At 41.2% G+C, this 17092-nt stretch overlaps 2 protein-coding genes across 3 annotated transcripts in view; one reads left to right on the top strand and one right to left on the bottom strand.

The window, feature by feature from the left end:
• Positions 1-8670, bottom strand: part of trappc12 (trafficking protein particle complex subunit 12) — a 31865-nt gene extending 23195 nt beyond the window's left edge. Inside the window, exons 1-3 of one of the 2 annotated variants that reach the window (XM_061063555.1) lie at positions 8597-8670; positions 6605-7957; positions 6220-6336 (exon numbers count right to left, since the gene is read on the bottom strand). In XM_061063555.1, the coding sequence (XP_060919538.1) occupies positions 6220-6336; positions 6605-7948 (1461 nt within the window). In that variant the 5' untranslated portion in view covers positions 7949-7957; positions 8597-8670. The remainder of the gene's footprint in view (positions 1-6219; positions 6337-6604; positions 7958-8596) is intronic. The other variant, XM_061063556.1, reaches the window with a different exon arrangement.
• Positions 8671-8796: 126 nt separating this feature from the next.
• eipr1 (EARP complex and GARP complex interacting protein 1) overlaps positions 8797-17092 on the top strand; it is a 56472-nt gene continuing 48176 nt past the window's right edge. Inside the window, exons 1-2 of the mRNA XM_061062699.1 lie at positions 8797-8978; positions 10195-10278. Of these exons, the coding sequence (XP_060918682.1) occupies positions 8937-8978; positions 10195-10278 (126 nt within the window). The 5' untranslated portion in view covers positions 8797-8936. The remainder of the gene's footprint in view (positions 8979-10194; positions 10279-17092) is intronic.

The raw sequence follows: 17092 nt of genomic DNA, 5'->3' as shown, positions 1-17092 counted from the left end.
GTAACTAGTGGAGGAAATGACAGCTATGTAAAAAGGTTACGATAATGACAAGTAAAGGTTACAGCAATGATATCAAAGAGCGATGCAGCAGCTGGGTCATTGCAGTGATTATGGGGGTGTGTGTGTGTCTGACCCAGCAAAGGTGGGTCTCGCTTTTTCTCACACACACAAACACACAGACACACACATATTTTGCTGGCCCTGGGCCCAGACGGCATCACACTGTGGGAGGAAAGAGAGGTTAGAGTCTCTGGTGGAAAGTACAGAGGGAGGGGAGAATAGACAGAGATGAAGGAGAAGGAGGGAGAGAGAGAGGGAGGAGGAGCGGAGGGGGGTGATGGCTAATGAGAGAGACAGATGAGGCCAGCCCTGGGTGGTGCTGAGCTAGAGACAAACCCACTGCTGACCACACAGCAGAGGTCACCGAGATGACAAAGACAAAAGTAGGGGGCGGGCCAGGACAGTCCCCAAACTCTGTTACCAACATTTCCTTATACTTATAGTTCCTTAACATTGCAAAAGAAAAATCTACAAACTCATTATGTAGTTTTGCCAAGTTGTGTTTGTTCAGGATGACACTGTACGGTTGAAAGTAAGGTTGCCAAACTTGTTCTAAATATGTTGAGAATTTGATACTTTCAATTTTTTACCAAAAGCAAAAGAGAGAGAGAGAGAGCACGGTCTAAACAGCACAAATAAGTTGGCAACATTTGCCTGTATGTTTTTGCTAATAACAATACAATTGTCCAATTTTGGGTGTCCAGGACTTGTAGTTTGGTTGCCATGGTATCAAAACAGGTATCGATATTCGATGCTTTGAGGAAAAGCACAGCGCCGAGCATTTTTTTCCAGAGCTTTTTGGCTTTTTTGTGCAAAGAGCACTCAAGTTGAAAATCTTTTAACTTTTCAGAGAAGCACTGTTGACGTCATCAGCGCTCTTTTCCAAATATGAGCAAAAGCAAGAGCTCTTGAGCGCACAGCCATTGCTTTCCTGCCTGGAAAAAACGCTAGGTGGACACGGGGCCTAAGATGTGATAACAACATTTTAGCTTACCACCGTATGCGTGATGTCAAAGGAACATGGTTGCCGTGTGATGACACATTAAACATGACATTTTTTCACTGTTCTGCAAATCAAACCACCCTCTCATTTCTTTGTTTGCTATTACAAAATGAATCTTTGTTGCTGAAGTAATCAAGACAATAAATACATTAAAAGCAAATGTCAGAACAAAAATGATGATACTGATGAATGAAAAAGTAATTCATCGAGAAAATATTGTCTGGTTCGAGCACTTAAAATCATAACGTGGGGATTTTATCTGCAATGCTTTTATCTTTATCAGTGTTAATTGAAATGGGGTTATGATTGTTGGTTGGGCAATAAAAAGCTACTTTGAGATGCCATCTTGGGCTAAGATAAATGATTGTGTTCTGATTTTGACATTTTACAGCTCAAACGATTCATTTGGAGCTGTAATTGAGAGTAGAAAACAAAAACAAATCATCCTCAGTTTTGAAACCTTGATCATGTATAATGAGTCATTTAGTTTTATTTTTTTTAAAAATGATGCTAAAGACATTTTAGTGCTGAGGTCCCAAAAAACTTTCAAGTTAGGATTAGGACTATTCTACAGATTCATCTCAGAAGTGATTGTTTTGTAAAGTCTGACACAGCATGAGGCATTATCAGAAACAAAGTTTGTTATCAATATGTAACTACAGCTCTCAAAAGTGATGTCCACCTGATGGGAGAGACACAAAGAAACAAAGAGAAGAAGTGCTGGGTTTTCATTTCAGTGTTGTGTGTGTTGAGCATGACCTCAGTGTACATGTATATGTACGTACCGAGCGAGTGTGCAGTGGCAGTTGGTGCAGTCACACTCTGGGTCTGCAGCATGACTCATTCTGCCAGCTCATAGCAAAGCCTTACAACACACACACACATATATATATACAAACACACACCCTATGAACTGACTACTAGCACCATCCATGCAAAAGGCCATGATCATCATAGCTGACATCAAATACAGAGTAGCATAAAATGTGTTTAATGCGTGTAAACAAATACATGCACTGTGCTTGACAACTGAATACTATCTCACATAGCACAGATGACACCAAGAGGCCGACTCCAGGGCGGAAAATGTAAGCCACCGGGTATGTGTAAAAACCTGCAGTTCCTTTATAGGCCACCTGAGGCTGACTGCAAAAGTGAGGCTATAAATGGTTCAAACTCAAGGGGGTGCATCACTGGAGTCAGGATTGTGATTGGACAGTACTTAAAGAGAAGACAGCTGTCGTTTCTTTTAAGCAGCCTGGTTGGTTTCGTTCACCCACCTCTCATTCCTGTGTGAGTTTTTGTATCTTAGAATTTAGTCCAATAATCAAAGCACCCCGGTCAACTATCGCCACTAATTCCAACACTTTTTTGTAGAGAACGTTTTTTGTTGACACTGTCACAGCTCGCCATCTAATGAATAAGCTATGGCAATAGAAGCTAAAACTTTGATAACAAACTCCACCCTTGAGCCCCAAATAGGGTCACTTTGGCTAACGTCCATCATGATGATATCCATGTGAGTTATGTTTAATATGCATGTATTTATGTCTTTGTGGTGTTTTGATGAGTATTGCCTGTATTGACCTCTGTTGCAAACCAAATTGCCCCTCTTGGACAATAAAGAATTTCAAATCCAATCCCATAGAGGAACCCCAACATAGCAATGGCTATAATGCCAAACTTAAGGCTTCAAATTGGCAGGTCATAACGCATTGGGTGACATTACCAGGGCTACATTCACTTCTTATACAATCTATGTTTTTTTACAACCGTGTGGTAAGTAAAGGATCCACTGTCACAGATTCTATTTGACAGACTAAACATCCAGCTGCACTAGGTTAAAATTTAATATCCACATGCTTACTGACATTATTCACTGTCCTGTGTGTGCATACTCTGCTTGTGCACATCTTCATTTTTCAATTATAACCTCCCACCAAGCTCAGCCAGCTACAGCAACTTCTGCAGTTTTGATCAATGACTTTGTTTTTTTGTTAAAAGTTTGGAAATGTATAATTTATTAGTGAGTTTTATCATTTGAATGCATGTGAATGGTAGTAAATGGAGAAGGCAGATGGTGTCTAGTCTATTCATCAGTGGGAGTGACTCAATGAATGATTATTATGTCAGCTAAGCAATCAAAACCAATCCGAGCTCCCTGTTAGGGAACAGGACTTTTCGTCTCCACACTGATATGCAGTGAGCAGAGATGTTGTCCTTCAGCTGGAGGCCTCGGGTTCAAGTCTCAGTGTCAGCAATCATGAGCTTAATTGAAGTGTTTTTGAACGAGACACTAAATCTAAAGCAGCTGCAAAAAGAGCTGCTCTGTCGCTGACTCTGACCTTTAGAGTGAAGAGAGAATTTCCTTTCAAGGATCACAAGTATCAAATTATACTGTTTTTTTTCTAGTTTTAAACAAGCCTTTAGTTATGTTTCTGTGCAGAGGGTCTGATGACATCATGTTCTGACTTGTAATAAGAGATATGGAATTTAACATCGTGGCTAATTATCATTCATCCATGTGAAATCTGAGCCTCTTCTAGAAGTATGAAAGATAAAACCAGGGGCATAACTGATGTGGGTGTAAACATGCAAAAAGATAACTTTTGTCCAGTGTATCTACATGACATGACTTTAATAAAATAAAATAATAGTTTTCTACGCCTGGTACTTTTGCAGACTTTGATATAAGTCAATGGGGTTGAACTCTACGAATGAACAACTCCAATCAGCAGTCAAGGAGACCCCAAGCTGACTCGAGTTTTTCCGTCAACAATGCTGGTGCAACTGGCAGTTTGTAAACTGAGTCTTTAAATGGCCTTTCAGTATTCATCATTCACATTGTCTTTACTTGAAGCTGAATTGTCCATGGAAGTCTCCTTCTAGCCGACATAATTCTTTGGATTATTTAACTTAAACAATAACACAGAATTTCAACTTGGCACTTCCAAGTTGAAATATTCTGTTTTGTAACACTCCTTCTTACAGGCTCTTAGAAAGGGCCGAGAGCTGAGCTGTTGTTTGCTTTGCTGATTTGGTAATTGGTAAATGGGTTTGAGCTTGTATAGCTCTTTTCTAGTCTTCTGACACATTTATACGCTGCCGATGAAGCAGCGGAAGCAATTCAGGGTTAAGTGTTAAAGACACATTGGACATGTAGCTGCAGGAGCTGGGGATTGAACCACCAACCTTCCGGTTGAGAGATGACCGACTCTACCAACTGAGACACAGCCGCCCCATTTCTAGTTGCTCAGCTTGTGCCACACTATCTTCTCTGTTTTACTAAGGAAGGTGGTGTGGCTTCAAACCTTAAATAAAGAAGTCAGCTGGAATTGTTTCTATGTCTGACCCTCAGTCGGTGCTTTTGTAAATCTCTGGCAAACGAGCGTCTCACCGGCTTGCTAAATTACCTCTTGAAGTAAAAAAAGTCATCTACAGTATTCATGCAGAAGAAACTAATGCTCATGTTACTTCATAACATATCAATATGATAATCAGGCCTCCAAATTCCCGAGTGTGCGTGTGTGTGTGTGTGTGTGTTTACTGCTTAGATCCAGGTGTAGCCTCCTCTGCTTCTATACCTCTCACGCATTTCTCCATGTTTTTTAGCTCGTCAATTCTTGACATCTCTCCTGTAGGCATGCGTTACCTCTCCAGCTCACCGTCTTTTTCTTTTGCCTTCTGCTCCAGGGAGCCACCCACACCAATTGGCAGACGGCGTATGATCCTCTTACATATACACACACACACACACACACACACACACACACACACACACACACACACACACACACACACACCTACACAATATAGTGCAGTTGACTGCAAGCTGAGAGTACCACCTTGTTTGTGTGTGTGTATACACCAAGTCCAGAAGGCCCTTGAAATATGCACAGCAGCCCCATGCATAATACATGGGCACAGCAGGAGAAAAGAACTTGTGAGCCAAGTGGATCTCCACCTCTCCATCCCTCCACTTCACTCCACCCTCCTCTCCTCTTTCCCCTCTCTGCATCACACTGTCTGCTGCTGCTGTGCATATGTTTTAAATAACAACCGTCTCTGAGGGTCAGCTGTGGGTCAGATAATATGATGGAGGCAACGCATGAGGGCTGGAGAGTCACAAGGAACGACAGATTTATATGCTCTGCAGAAGAACAACAGAGGGATGTAATATGAAGGGTTAGGGTAAGAAAGGAGCCGAATGATTCACCGTTATCAGTCAGCTGAGTCCTGACCACCCAGCAGTTTCAGTAGAATCACTGACTGTACAGGCTGACTGTCAGAAGGTCAGGCAAGCTGCAGTAACCACAGGATGTGAGGCCGCAGTAACCTAACAGTGGTTTTGTCATTAACCTTTAGAAAGAGAGGTAATGGTCCCAAAAAAAAGCACACAACCAAAAGTCACTGAAGCTGTTGTAAGCTGTTCCACTATATGCTGTTGAGCAGCATGCCACAAGACTTGACAATATGAAACAACTCGTAATGTACATTTTCTTTTCTTCTGAGCTTGGACCGTTTCTCATTCAACCCATTAAAAGATCTAACAATAGGGGCGCTGGTGGCACAGTGTTTAGTGCGCACGCCACATGTATGGAGGTTGTGGTCTTCCGGGTGGGTGGACCGGGTTTGGGTCCGGGTCCAGCCTGTGGCTCCCTTCCCGCATGTTGATCCTCACTCTCTCTCTCCCTGATTTCCATCTCTATCCACTATCCTATCCCTCCAATTAAGGCACAAAAATCCCCCCCCCCCCAAAAAAGAAAAAGATCTAACAATATGAAGATGCCTCGATCAAGTTCATTTTGAACAGTATCTCATAATACTTTGCCGAATTCTTGCTCATTTGTCCAGACATTATTGACAAAACTCATTTGGGTATGCAGCCCTCCGTACACCTATATGCTGTAGGTCTGCAGGAAACATCATGAGGCATTACTTTAAACATTATATAAACATGTCATGATGCTAGATCCACACATCCTGATGAGATCACTAGGTTCTCATTTTCAATAACTAGTGTATAAAAAGTTGGTTTAATAATAAAATAAACATCAGGGTGGACCAGTGCCTCTAAACACTGTTTGTAACGTAGCGAGCCTCAGAAGTGAGTTAAAGCACATTTTTCTATACACAAAGTAAAGTTAATGACTTACGATGAGCTGTTTAAGGCCATTGAAGGACTGTTCAACGGAGTTGGCAGTGAGGACCTGTCGCTTCATTGCTGCTTGTTCTCCCAGGAAACGAAGCATGAGGTCTTTAACAGCATCACCCTAAAACCAAACACACACACAGAATTTAGTTCTACTTAAAATCTGAGCTCAAACTGCATGGTGTTAAAAGGTTGGGTCGCCATTAAACAATCAATGAAACAATATCAAACTAAAAAAGGAGAAAAAAAAACATACAGCAAAAAATTTCATTTTTAATCCAGCTTTAAAGTTGTTTTTTTTGCTGAAAACTGGTTCTTAGTGAGCAAGAACTGGACGACAGAAGGGCTTTCTAAAGGAACATATTTGGTATTAGAAAATGAATTATTACCTGCAGGTTGTCAAACTTGAGTCCTGGCATGGTGAGTCTGTTGGTCTCCACATAAGCTGGGTTGTACTGCTGGGTGGCAACAGAAATCAACACCTTCCTGGTCTCCTCAGATGGCAGCCAGGCATCATAGCGCCTGTCCACTTCACTCAGACTCAAAGCTTTCGCAAAAGGGTCATCATTGCCCGAGAACACGGCCTGCAGCTGGTTGAAGGGCTGTGGCTGATTGGCCGGGGTCTGAGATGGAGCTGGGACTGCTTGAACTGAAGGAGGCTGGGTTTTAGTGGTTGCTTCAGTAGGGGCAGGGGAGAACACCGAGCTAGGGGTGGGAGCACCAGAGTCCAGAAGTCCCCCAGGGGTGGAGATGGAGGAGGAGGTGGAGGAGAGCTGGCGCTCAGGGGTAGGGGCAGTGGGTGCTGGGCTGGAGCCAGGAGCAACATCAGCATTTGGGTTAGAAACTGAGATAAAGGAGGAGGGGACAGTGAAGGAATCAAAGAAATCAGTGGCTGGATTGCACTGCCCATTGTCAGAGAAGAACTTACTGAGGCTGGGGCTGGGCTGACATACAAGGGGGGGTGTCAGTTTGCTGGGGGTCACTGCCTCAGTGCTTGGCCCACTACTTCCCATGCTGAAGCTGGGGGACTTGATGAGAGTGGGCTGGAAGCCATCAGGCACCAGAGACCTCGGCTGTGTTCCATGGCTGAATATGGTGCACACAGGAACAGACTCTTCTTTTGGGCCAGTCCCTTTAGCTTCTTGTAGTGCTGGTTCCATTTCTATAGCATCAGTCGGGCTCTGAATGTCACCTTGTGGAGGACCAAAAGCTGAAACGTGCTCTTGTGTTTCGATCTGCTCCTTCGTGTCCTCGTCTACTTTGTCGTCATCACCACCTTTTCCGTGTTCCTCCACTGAAACTGTAATCTCAGTTGTATTATGTCCAATTTCACTTTGTTCCTGTGTACCCCCTAAAGTCCCTTGTGCCTTATCCTTATCCTCCTCCTCCTCCACCTCCTCCTCCTCCTCCTCCTCAATTCCTCCATCTAGAAAGGAGTCAATGGGAGCTACATCGTCCTCCTCACTGTAATTAGGTGAGTCAGAAATCATGACACTCTCCATCATCTGGTCGTTGAGCTTGTCCATCAGGCTCTCTGAAGGTGTAGCGCTGCTGTCCTCCTGGGGGGTGACAAACTCCCCACCTAGGTCGATGCTGTCTTCCTGGGGAAGGAGGGCATCTCTGGAGGGGGTCTGGCTAGTGGTTGGCACCACAGGGTCTGGTTCCGGGGTCACATCTTCTACAATGATGTCCAAGGTGACAGGCCGCTGAGCTGGAGCCTCATCACTATCCATCTTTCTGCTCTTTACAATTAAACACAGCAATACATAAACCTTTTGATTTTATACCAACAGTGAGTGATAAATATGCAACACTGTACAGCGTACATAGTTGTTACATCCCAACATTCAAACGTTAAACATGAAAGAGAGTTAGACTCTCGTCTTATTATTCGTGCTTTAAATCATTATCCGAGCAATCTGCTGATTTTCTTAATAATGCTAGCATGCTAATGCTACATTAGCCGGTGTTACGGTTTAATTTGTGACCCTGTTAACTGGCAACTTTCAGCTGAATGCTGTTGTGGTTGTCGTAGTTACGGCAGATGTTGAAGACGGGACGTGTCCACACGAATATTCTTTGTAAAGCTTTTTGTTTAAATGTCAAGATATACAAACTATATGCGTCTTAAGTGAAACAGTAAACAGAGATTATTGAAGTGGAAGTCGCCAGTTAACACGGTCACTCGTTACAGCGTAACACCGGTTGGATAGCGTTAGCTAACATTGGTGTAACAACAGTCGGTTCAAAAGGTTACATTCATGTTTCAATTATAGTTGTTGACGCTTTAAAAAAACACGATACATACTAACGTGCTGTTCATAACCATATAAAATGACAAAAAAGCGCAAGAATTATGTGATAATGTTTAATTTACTCACCTTACTGCAGAATGACAGTCAGAACTCTAGTACGCATGCGCAGTTCTGATCTGCAGCTACGGGTACGGTGTCCCAGAGCAGACAATTTTCATGCCAACGTGATTTTTGATATTCCTGACTCCATCTACGTTCATTTAGAAACCAACATAACGATGCCCGTTGTCTGTTACGCACTTTTACTTGCACCCTTTTTCCAACCCAGTTTCTAAATCGCGGAAGTTCAGATTCTGTGTTGTTGTTTTTTTGTACAGTACGCAGCAACAGTGTCAATTTTTAAAGTGTTTTTATCGCCAGACGACAAACTAACAGAAAGATTAGAGGCGAGACTTCCGGCTAAAACATGGAGGACGACGCTCCTGTCATTTACGGACTCGAGTTTCAGGTACAAGCTGCTGCTGAACTGTCACACCATTCATTACTGTTTACATTATGTGCTAGTGGATGCTAGCTCTATTTCATATTATTGTATCTGTCTGTGAGACGTTTTTAGATTTCCCATCCGTATGTCATTTTGTCCCAATGGAAGACATGTCAATTATTCATCTCCGCAATCTATTATGTTGTTTCCTGCAGAAAGCTAAAGAAGTAACCTTCACAATTTTAAATTAAATCTATCCATCTAATCACTTCTTGCATGTGAGATTCCATTTGGACAATAACCCATGTGGATTTTGCGAGAGAGATATTGAGACTGTAGAAAATGTTTTCTTCCATTGTGAACTTGTACAGGAGTTTTTGGTTTGCATTTCAGAGCTAGTTACACTACAGAGACATTACTTTGCAGCCTCTCAATGTTATGTCTATTAAAACTGGATATATACTGGCCATCCTCGGGGCTGTCCCAGAAACCATGAAAAGCAGAAATAAGATGTATTTATTACATATTACTTCTCGTAGCAGCCAAGAAGGCAATAACATTGAACTGGCTTAAGAGAGACCCCCCAACCCACGAGTCTTGGAAATTACTTGTCAAATGATTTACATAATGGAAAAGATAACTTTCAAAATAAGACTACAAAATGCTAAATTCCTTGACAGATGGTTTCCATGGCAACACGTGATGGAGGATGTTTAGATACAGGTTGGCAAGGGAAAATGTGGTGATATCTTAATTTAATGAAATATATAATGAAAAGGGGATTTTTATGTGGATTGCTTGTTTTTTGTTGTTATATTTTTTTAAATTAAAATAAATGAATGCAAAAAAAAAAACTGGAGTATTTATGCAGGAGAACAATGTAGAATTCTTGGTAAACAATTTAATTGACAGATGTAAATATTTAAAGGTCCGACCCCATTTCATCGGATGGAAGAATGAACTCAAACTTTTTGCAAAATCTCTTCAATATATGATGGACAAGAACGGACGGAAACTTGCTGCCTTACTTGATTTGTATATGTTACTAGATTGAGACTCTCATTGAGACACAATGTTTGCACGTTTTGTTTGTGTTTCATTCTGTTTCAACACCAGCGCTACTGTGTAATGTAATTGTGGAAAATGTGCCTTAAGGTTTGTATCTGAGTATTGTACAACAAAAAATCTATTATGTTGTTATGTAAAAGGATCATAATATCATTATGTTTGTGCTTTGCAGGCTCGTGCACTTACAGCCCAGACAGCTGAAACTGATGCCATTCGTTTCCTCGTCGGTACTCAGTCACTGAAATTTGACAACCAGGTAACAAATAAAAGCTTATAACTGACATCTCATAACATTTAAAGCTGGATGAAGAAGTTCTTTACAGGTCTGGGAATCAAGTACCCACTATTTCTGTCTGTGTACCCATTCAGCTTTTTCCCCATTAATGATCTTTTAATAATAAGTTTCAGTAAGTGTTGTTCTTTGTATTTCATGAGTCTTTATTCCTTAGAGATATGTGATTCTGCTTTTGTTGGGCTCATAGTTGCAGCAATTGACACACACATACTGTATGTTGAATGGAGGTAAACACTCTAAAATATTGCCCAAAAACTTAACTTAATCCAAACCAAGTAGTCAGACTCTCATTACTGATATTGTGAGACTCAAGTGTGAAATGGGTCAGCAGTGTTAAGTATGGGAAGACACAGAGGTGACATACATGTAATGTAGATTTTATGTGTTTGTTACATTCAATATAATGCTTCTATAACTTTAATATATTATTTGCACTATGAAACATCTTGATACCTTGAAAATGCCACAGTTATAAATATTTTCCAGTGGCTGAAATGATTTCTTTGTCAGACTAGTGATTGATTATTATAATGATCTCTAGATTTGACCAGTCCTGTACAACATCAGGAAGTTCAGACGTTACCTGTCAGCGCATGCTACACAGCTCCTGGTACAGGCTCTTGTGATATCACGCATTCACTAGTCCCTACTGGCAGGTCTTCCTACATGCACTATCAAACCCCTGCAGATGATACAAAATGCAGCAGCATGACTGGTCTTCAACCTTCCTAAAAGACCACATGTCACTCCGCTGTTCATCTCCTTACACTGGCTCCCAGTTACTGCTCACATCAAATTTAAAACTCTGCTGCTCGCTTACAAAACAGAGACAAAAACGTCTCCTCATTACCTAAACTCTATAATCCAGGTCTACACTCCCTCCCGCCCACTACGCTCTGCCAATGAAAGGCGTCTGATCCAACCTTCACAACAGGGTCCTAAGTCTCTGACTAGACTCTTCTCCTCTGTCGCCCCCCGGTGGTGGAATGAACTTCCAAACTGCATTGGATCTGCAGAGTCCCTCTGCACCTTTAAGAAAAAGCTAAAGACCCAGCTCTTTCATGAATACCTACTAACTTAATGATGATGGTCTCCATATTATTGATGATGATGATGGTAATGATGATGGTTTTTGTTTGATAACGATGACTTATAAGATGGTTTCTATACTGATTAGAGCTCTCAAGAACTGCCCTCAATGTTGTGCTTTGCCTCTGGTCACTTCCTGTCAGTACCTGTGTGTCCAATCAGACTCAAAGCTGATTGTTTGCTCTTACTGACATTGTTCCCTTTTTTCTAGATGCTTGCTTGTGTTGTATTTACTCTCTGATGTACGTCGCTTCGGTTAAAAGTTTCTTCTAAATGAATTGTAGAATTGTAGATTAAGAAGCTTGAATAATAACATTTGTAGTTTTTACTGGAATAAGGACTCAAACCACATTAATTCCCAATTTTCTCAAAATGAGAATTTCTTTCTTCCTTTCTTTAGCTCTAAGTGGTTTATAGTGCTTAATTTTCAGTAAATGTCTTTTGTTTCAATTGCTAATTGATATCATGTGCTTATTCATGGTTTCTCTGCAGGTCTTTGTGTGTTGGCATGTGTGTGCGTGGGCGTGTGCGTGGGTGTACATGCTCCTCTAAGATGAGCTTGCGCGTACATCTTGCAGAGGTTATTACAGAGACAGATGACGGAAACAGTTGGCTATAAGTGATTGAGGAAAAAAGAGAGATAGAAAAGAGGGATAGAAAGAGAGGGAGAGAGAGAATTTCTGCTTGAAAAAAAGGAGCCTATTTTCTGGCACACTTTGGTGTGAAAACGGTCTGGCACTGAATGCAGACGCAGCTCAATCCAAGTCTTGTGTAGCGAGTCTAATTCAGAGCTAGTTGGGAATGGTGACAATGCATCCCAGTCGATCTGTGTGATTTCTTATCACATACACTGTTAGTAGCTGAATATACTCCTCTTCACACTTTCACATTCTCTCTGGCAACACAAGAAAACCAGCGAGGCGAATTCTCCAATAGCAGAGTAAATGTGGCAATTTTTAAATAAATGTAATGAAAGTCGTTTTTGTCCTTATTATTTATTCATGGGATCAGCGCTTTAAGGCTGCATACAACTTTTGCTGCAATTGTGTGATGTCATAACAAATAGGTCTGTATTAATAAGAGAAATGTGAAATCCTTCATCATGTAAAATCACATTTAGGAATGCAAAATCATTCTGCTTCCTTTGTAATGATTTTGTCAATATGAGGAAGCAAAATATATAGAACAAATTTGCAGCAATAACAAAATAAAGATTAAAATGTTAACAAACAGGCATTAAAGTAGGAGTATTATATGCCTGAAGTCCTAGGCATCCAATATCGGGTAGTTTCTCTTTTTTTTTCTTTAACAAAAATTGCAGGCACACTGTCCAAATCGCATGAATCAGTTGGTAACTTTTTGGTACTGAAACATTGCCAACATTTTTGCGCAATTCAGACAGAGATCTCTCTGTGCTTATCTTGTGACAGCAGCTTTTGGTTAAAAATATGTCCAAAGATCTGACACTTTTTTTAATACCATTGATCATCGATCGATTGAAACAGGTTGAACTCAAGTATTGAACATTTTGACCACTAAGTGTAGTGTGGGAAAAAACCTATAATAGAGCTTTCACACTTGCAGAAATCTCCTGAAAACACCTGATGTTTCCCGGAGGAGCTGTATGTCATCGTCAACCTTTATTTAAGTTCTCGGAGAGATCGTTGACTCATTTACAATGATGCCGAGAAAACATACATAAATGACAAACAACGAGTTAAACAAAATGAGACAAAAGCTACCCGAGAAAATAAAATCAATAAAAGAGCAATAAGAACAATAAAATATATACACTAAATTAATTTAAAAATCTTGAAATTACAAAAATTCTAAGTCAGCAATTAAAATCAAATAAAACAGTTACAGGCAGGTATTGGGCGGTTAAAAATAATATTTCTAAAGTGTCCATAAGGGATAAAAGTGCTCAAGTTCAGGTCCTGTTGTAAAATATTCCAGGAGTTCCCAGAATATTTTTCCTTCAGCAAGTCCGAGTGAGCTGATGTGAGAACGCAGCAGGATATTCTCTGAAGAATTAACTTCGAGCCAATAGGAGAGGGAGCTGACATTATATCCTGTGACTGCTGCACGGTGCATTGAGTCTCTGCAGGTGACCGCTACAATCTCTGTGCTCATAATTAAACTGTGACATTATGTTTTCTGTTCATCAGTATGTTCTTCTCCTCTCATTTTATTTGATGATGTAATTTGGCCAAACTGCACGTAGCATTGATATAAAGGTAAATATTCTCATTATAGCATCGTATAGCGGACTCTGTTGCTCCATCCGCTTCTTCTACGTTTTTTTTTTTCGTCATTTCTTACGTCAGGAGACCCCCCGCCCTCCGGTCTGACGGGGATAGTCTCCAGCTGTGAGGATCATATGTGAACAGCCAGATCAGGAGAATCTCCGGAGCTTTCCTCCTGTTACTATCTAGATATTTTCAGGAGTGTATAAGTGTAAATGACTTAAGATTGCTGTCATTACAACTCTCTACTTTCAGTACTAAAAGCAAAGATCATTTTTAATCGTGTTGTTACAATGTAAAAATAAACTTCAGTGACCTTTGTTAGCTGATCTAAAGGTCAGAGGGAATTCAAAGCTGTACACCAATAGAGATCGTCTGTCTTTCAGTTCATGCTCTTTGAGATGACCCTACTTTTTAAATCTCAGATTCAGTCGTTGCATTCTGTTTTCTTCATGATGCTCATTGTCTTTTCCACTCTGCATACGTTTCCTGGCCTACATCCATTCCTCTAAGTCTGAACTTGCAATATGAAAAATGCTTTTTCGATTGGCATTTCAGCCCCGATAGCTTCTGCTGTATCCATAAGCCTGCTGGCCTCTCCACCTCCCATTAAGCATAATGCAGGGTGGAAATGTCTCTTTTAACTCGCAGAGCACCTCTCAAATCCCTCAGAGACCAATAGCTGGAATGACAAATCGGAGGGCGCGTCGGCATGGCATTTAAGGCTGCTAACGAGATAAAGCGCCCGAGCTTGGCACCTCTCACCCGCTCGCTACTCCTCCGCCCCGCTTACTGTCATCTGCGCGGCTAAAGAGCTTTAGCGGAGAGGCCCCTGAAGTGGGGGCCACGAGCCAGCTTGGTTTTATCCCTCCCTTAACCCCCCTTCTCAATCTCCTCCTCCCTCTCCTTCTCCCTGCTTCAGTTCCTCCTACCATCGGCTCATAATTAAAAGTGCTGGGCCGGCTGCCCAAGTGGCTGAGGGCTATGAGTCACTCCCCGGGCCTGAAGAATGAGGGATAAATCACCTGGGGGAGTAGGGCTGGAACTTCTTTCCCCTCACACCTGGGTTCATTCGGGGGGACCCTATTACCAGGCCCTCCAATTACCCTGTCCCGCCAGCATGAATTTATTTGTACCGCTCCCATACCACCATAAAATTATAACTTTGCCTAATAATTTTTTGCTCGATGCAGTCCAACTCAAGGTTAATAGCCGCCTAGCTGACTTTGAGGAGGCTGAAGGATGCAGCCGCCCCGATGGTCCTCCTCCTAACACCCCCTCCTTTCATCTTCTTGTTTAGCCCGTAAAAGTAGTACAGGGAAGGGGAGTGGAAGTGCCTCACAGGAGTTATTGTCCAGTGCAACCCCATTAACGCTCCCCCAAGGTGCTGTAAGTGTCTCTCTTATGGGAGAAACAGCCATTAATTGTCTGATCAAACCTTGAGACCCTCACTGTTTTACTGTATTGAGGGCCCTGAACTGCATTCAATTGCGGGCCCTCATAGAATAGATTTCCATCTTGTAAAAAAAAGCTCAATAAGAGGGAGTCGCTATTAACATCTTATGGATAAAGTTTAGCTTGTTTGTTGAACTTGTGGGCTGCAAAGTGAGACAGCTGATTGAGTTTTCAAGGCCGTGACGTGCCAACAGTTTCCAGTTGTTATGATCAAGGTGTAAGTGTTTACAACTTTTAGGTATGCATCTGTAGCTGTCTTGAATATGCAGATTTATAAAAACATTTTAAAAAGGGTTAGCTTAAACAAGGACAAAAGATTACACAAGAAACCAGCTGTGTGAAAGTTACATTTTTACCTTTATCCTGAGTCTTTAAAGCCCACCATTTGATAAAGATTGTAAGTTGACTAATTAAACATTGATTAAAGTTCTGCACCCTTGCAAGTCATTACCAGAATTACTAGTCGGTTAAAGTAATTATTAATATTTTCATTAATGTAAGCCCACAATGCTGGTCAAATGTTGTGTCCGAGCTGTAACGTAGCAACCCCCCCACTAGATGGGGTTGTAGATCCGGTTAATTGGCCCACTCTCCTTGCACCACTGAAAGGATGGCATCCTGTAGCGTGGGGTGATTTGACGGGAATTGAAATAAAGTTGAATTTGGGCTGTGTCAGGTTAAACTGGCATATCCAAGATAGAGAAGTCAGGCAAGAGTTGTTTACCTTTATGTCAAGTAATCAGAGGTAAACACAGTAAAAGAAAGAAGAAGAAAAGGTCATACTGGCACGCACAAAAGATTATACTTATTGCTTTGACAAGTGACACACAGGTCATGCGACATAAAAGTCATCAAGCCTACATGCTGATGGTGAATTTTCCTGAACATTACCTGCTGAGTTCACATGTTTACTCAACGACTTGTGAATTATTTTACTTGGGAGCTGGCAGGAAAAGTCCGGAGAAAGTTCACAAATGCAGCTCATACAGAAATTTGGGGAATTTTTCAGGAGTTTTGTGCATGTGTGAATGAAGTTTAAGAAAGAGAAATGATTTCTGATTTCTGTTTTATAAGCCATATGCTTTCACTTGTCTCACTGATGTCCGGCCAAACAGAATGTTTCCTGGCTTTCGGAAACGTCAACAGCAAACCAGACATTTTATTATAACACTCTTCATATGAAGGAACACGGGGGGGGAAAGTCTATGGCCCCACTTGCGCTGCATTTGCACAAATATATCTTACATTTTCTCCACTTGTATTGTTTGTTTTTTCTCTAAGAGTCCATGTTTATGATCGAGTAAAGACTGCATATGCTATTTTCCACAAATATTTCTTTTTGCCTCTAAACGGTCTATTTGTTCTTTTGACAAATTGACATTCTTCTAAAAACTGAAAGAAGGAATAGCTTTCTGTAATCTTGCTACCCTCGCTCATGTGAGTCATATTGTAGTTTACTGACAATATGCAGATCACAACTAGACATGTACAGTGACAGTACACTTAGCTACTGTTTTAATATTCTACTGGAGAAGGTTTGAAGTCTTTTCAAAAACTGCCCAATTAAAGCCCTTCAACAGAAAAGCTCTCTTGGATAATGCACCTCTCCCCCAGCTCCATTTAGCAGAGCCATTTGTCTTTAAGAAAAAAAAAAGATGGAGTGAGCTTTTATCGATTTCCTTTTTTGTTTTGCCTTTTTACCTCTGACTTCTCCAACATGTCAAATGAAGATTCCCACCATTTCAACATTTCTTCTCAAAGTGTCTTAATCGTCGCTTTAACGGCTAAATCAAGATGAAAAGTCTTCAGCTGTATGAAGTTGACACGGAATGAAAGAACCAAAGAGATGCCTGCCTTGAAATTACGTTTACTGTCATATTAAAAAGAGGAACCTTCTTCTTTTTTTAAAAGGGGAATCAGAAGAGTGGAGGAGCTTTGAACTGCGGCTCGTGTGTGTGTGTGTGTGTGTGTGTGTGTGTGTGTGT

This window comes from Labrus mixtus, chromosome 18, assembly GCF_963584025.1.
Source record: "Labrus mixtus chromosome 18, fLabMix1.1, whole genome shotgun sequence".
NCBI lineage: Eukaryota > Metazoa > Chordata > Actinopteri > Labriformes > Labridae > Labrus > Labrus mixtus.
Note: the sequence above shows the minus strand (reverse complement) of the source record. Positions and strands in the feature narration are given on the sequence as shown.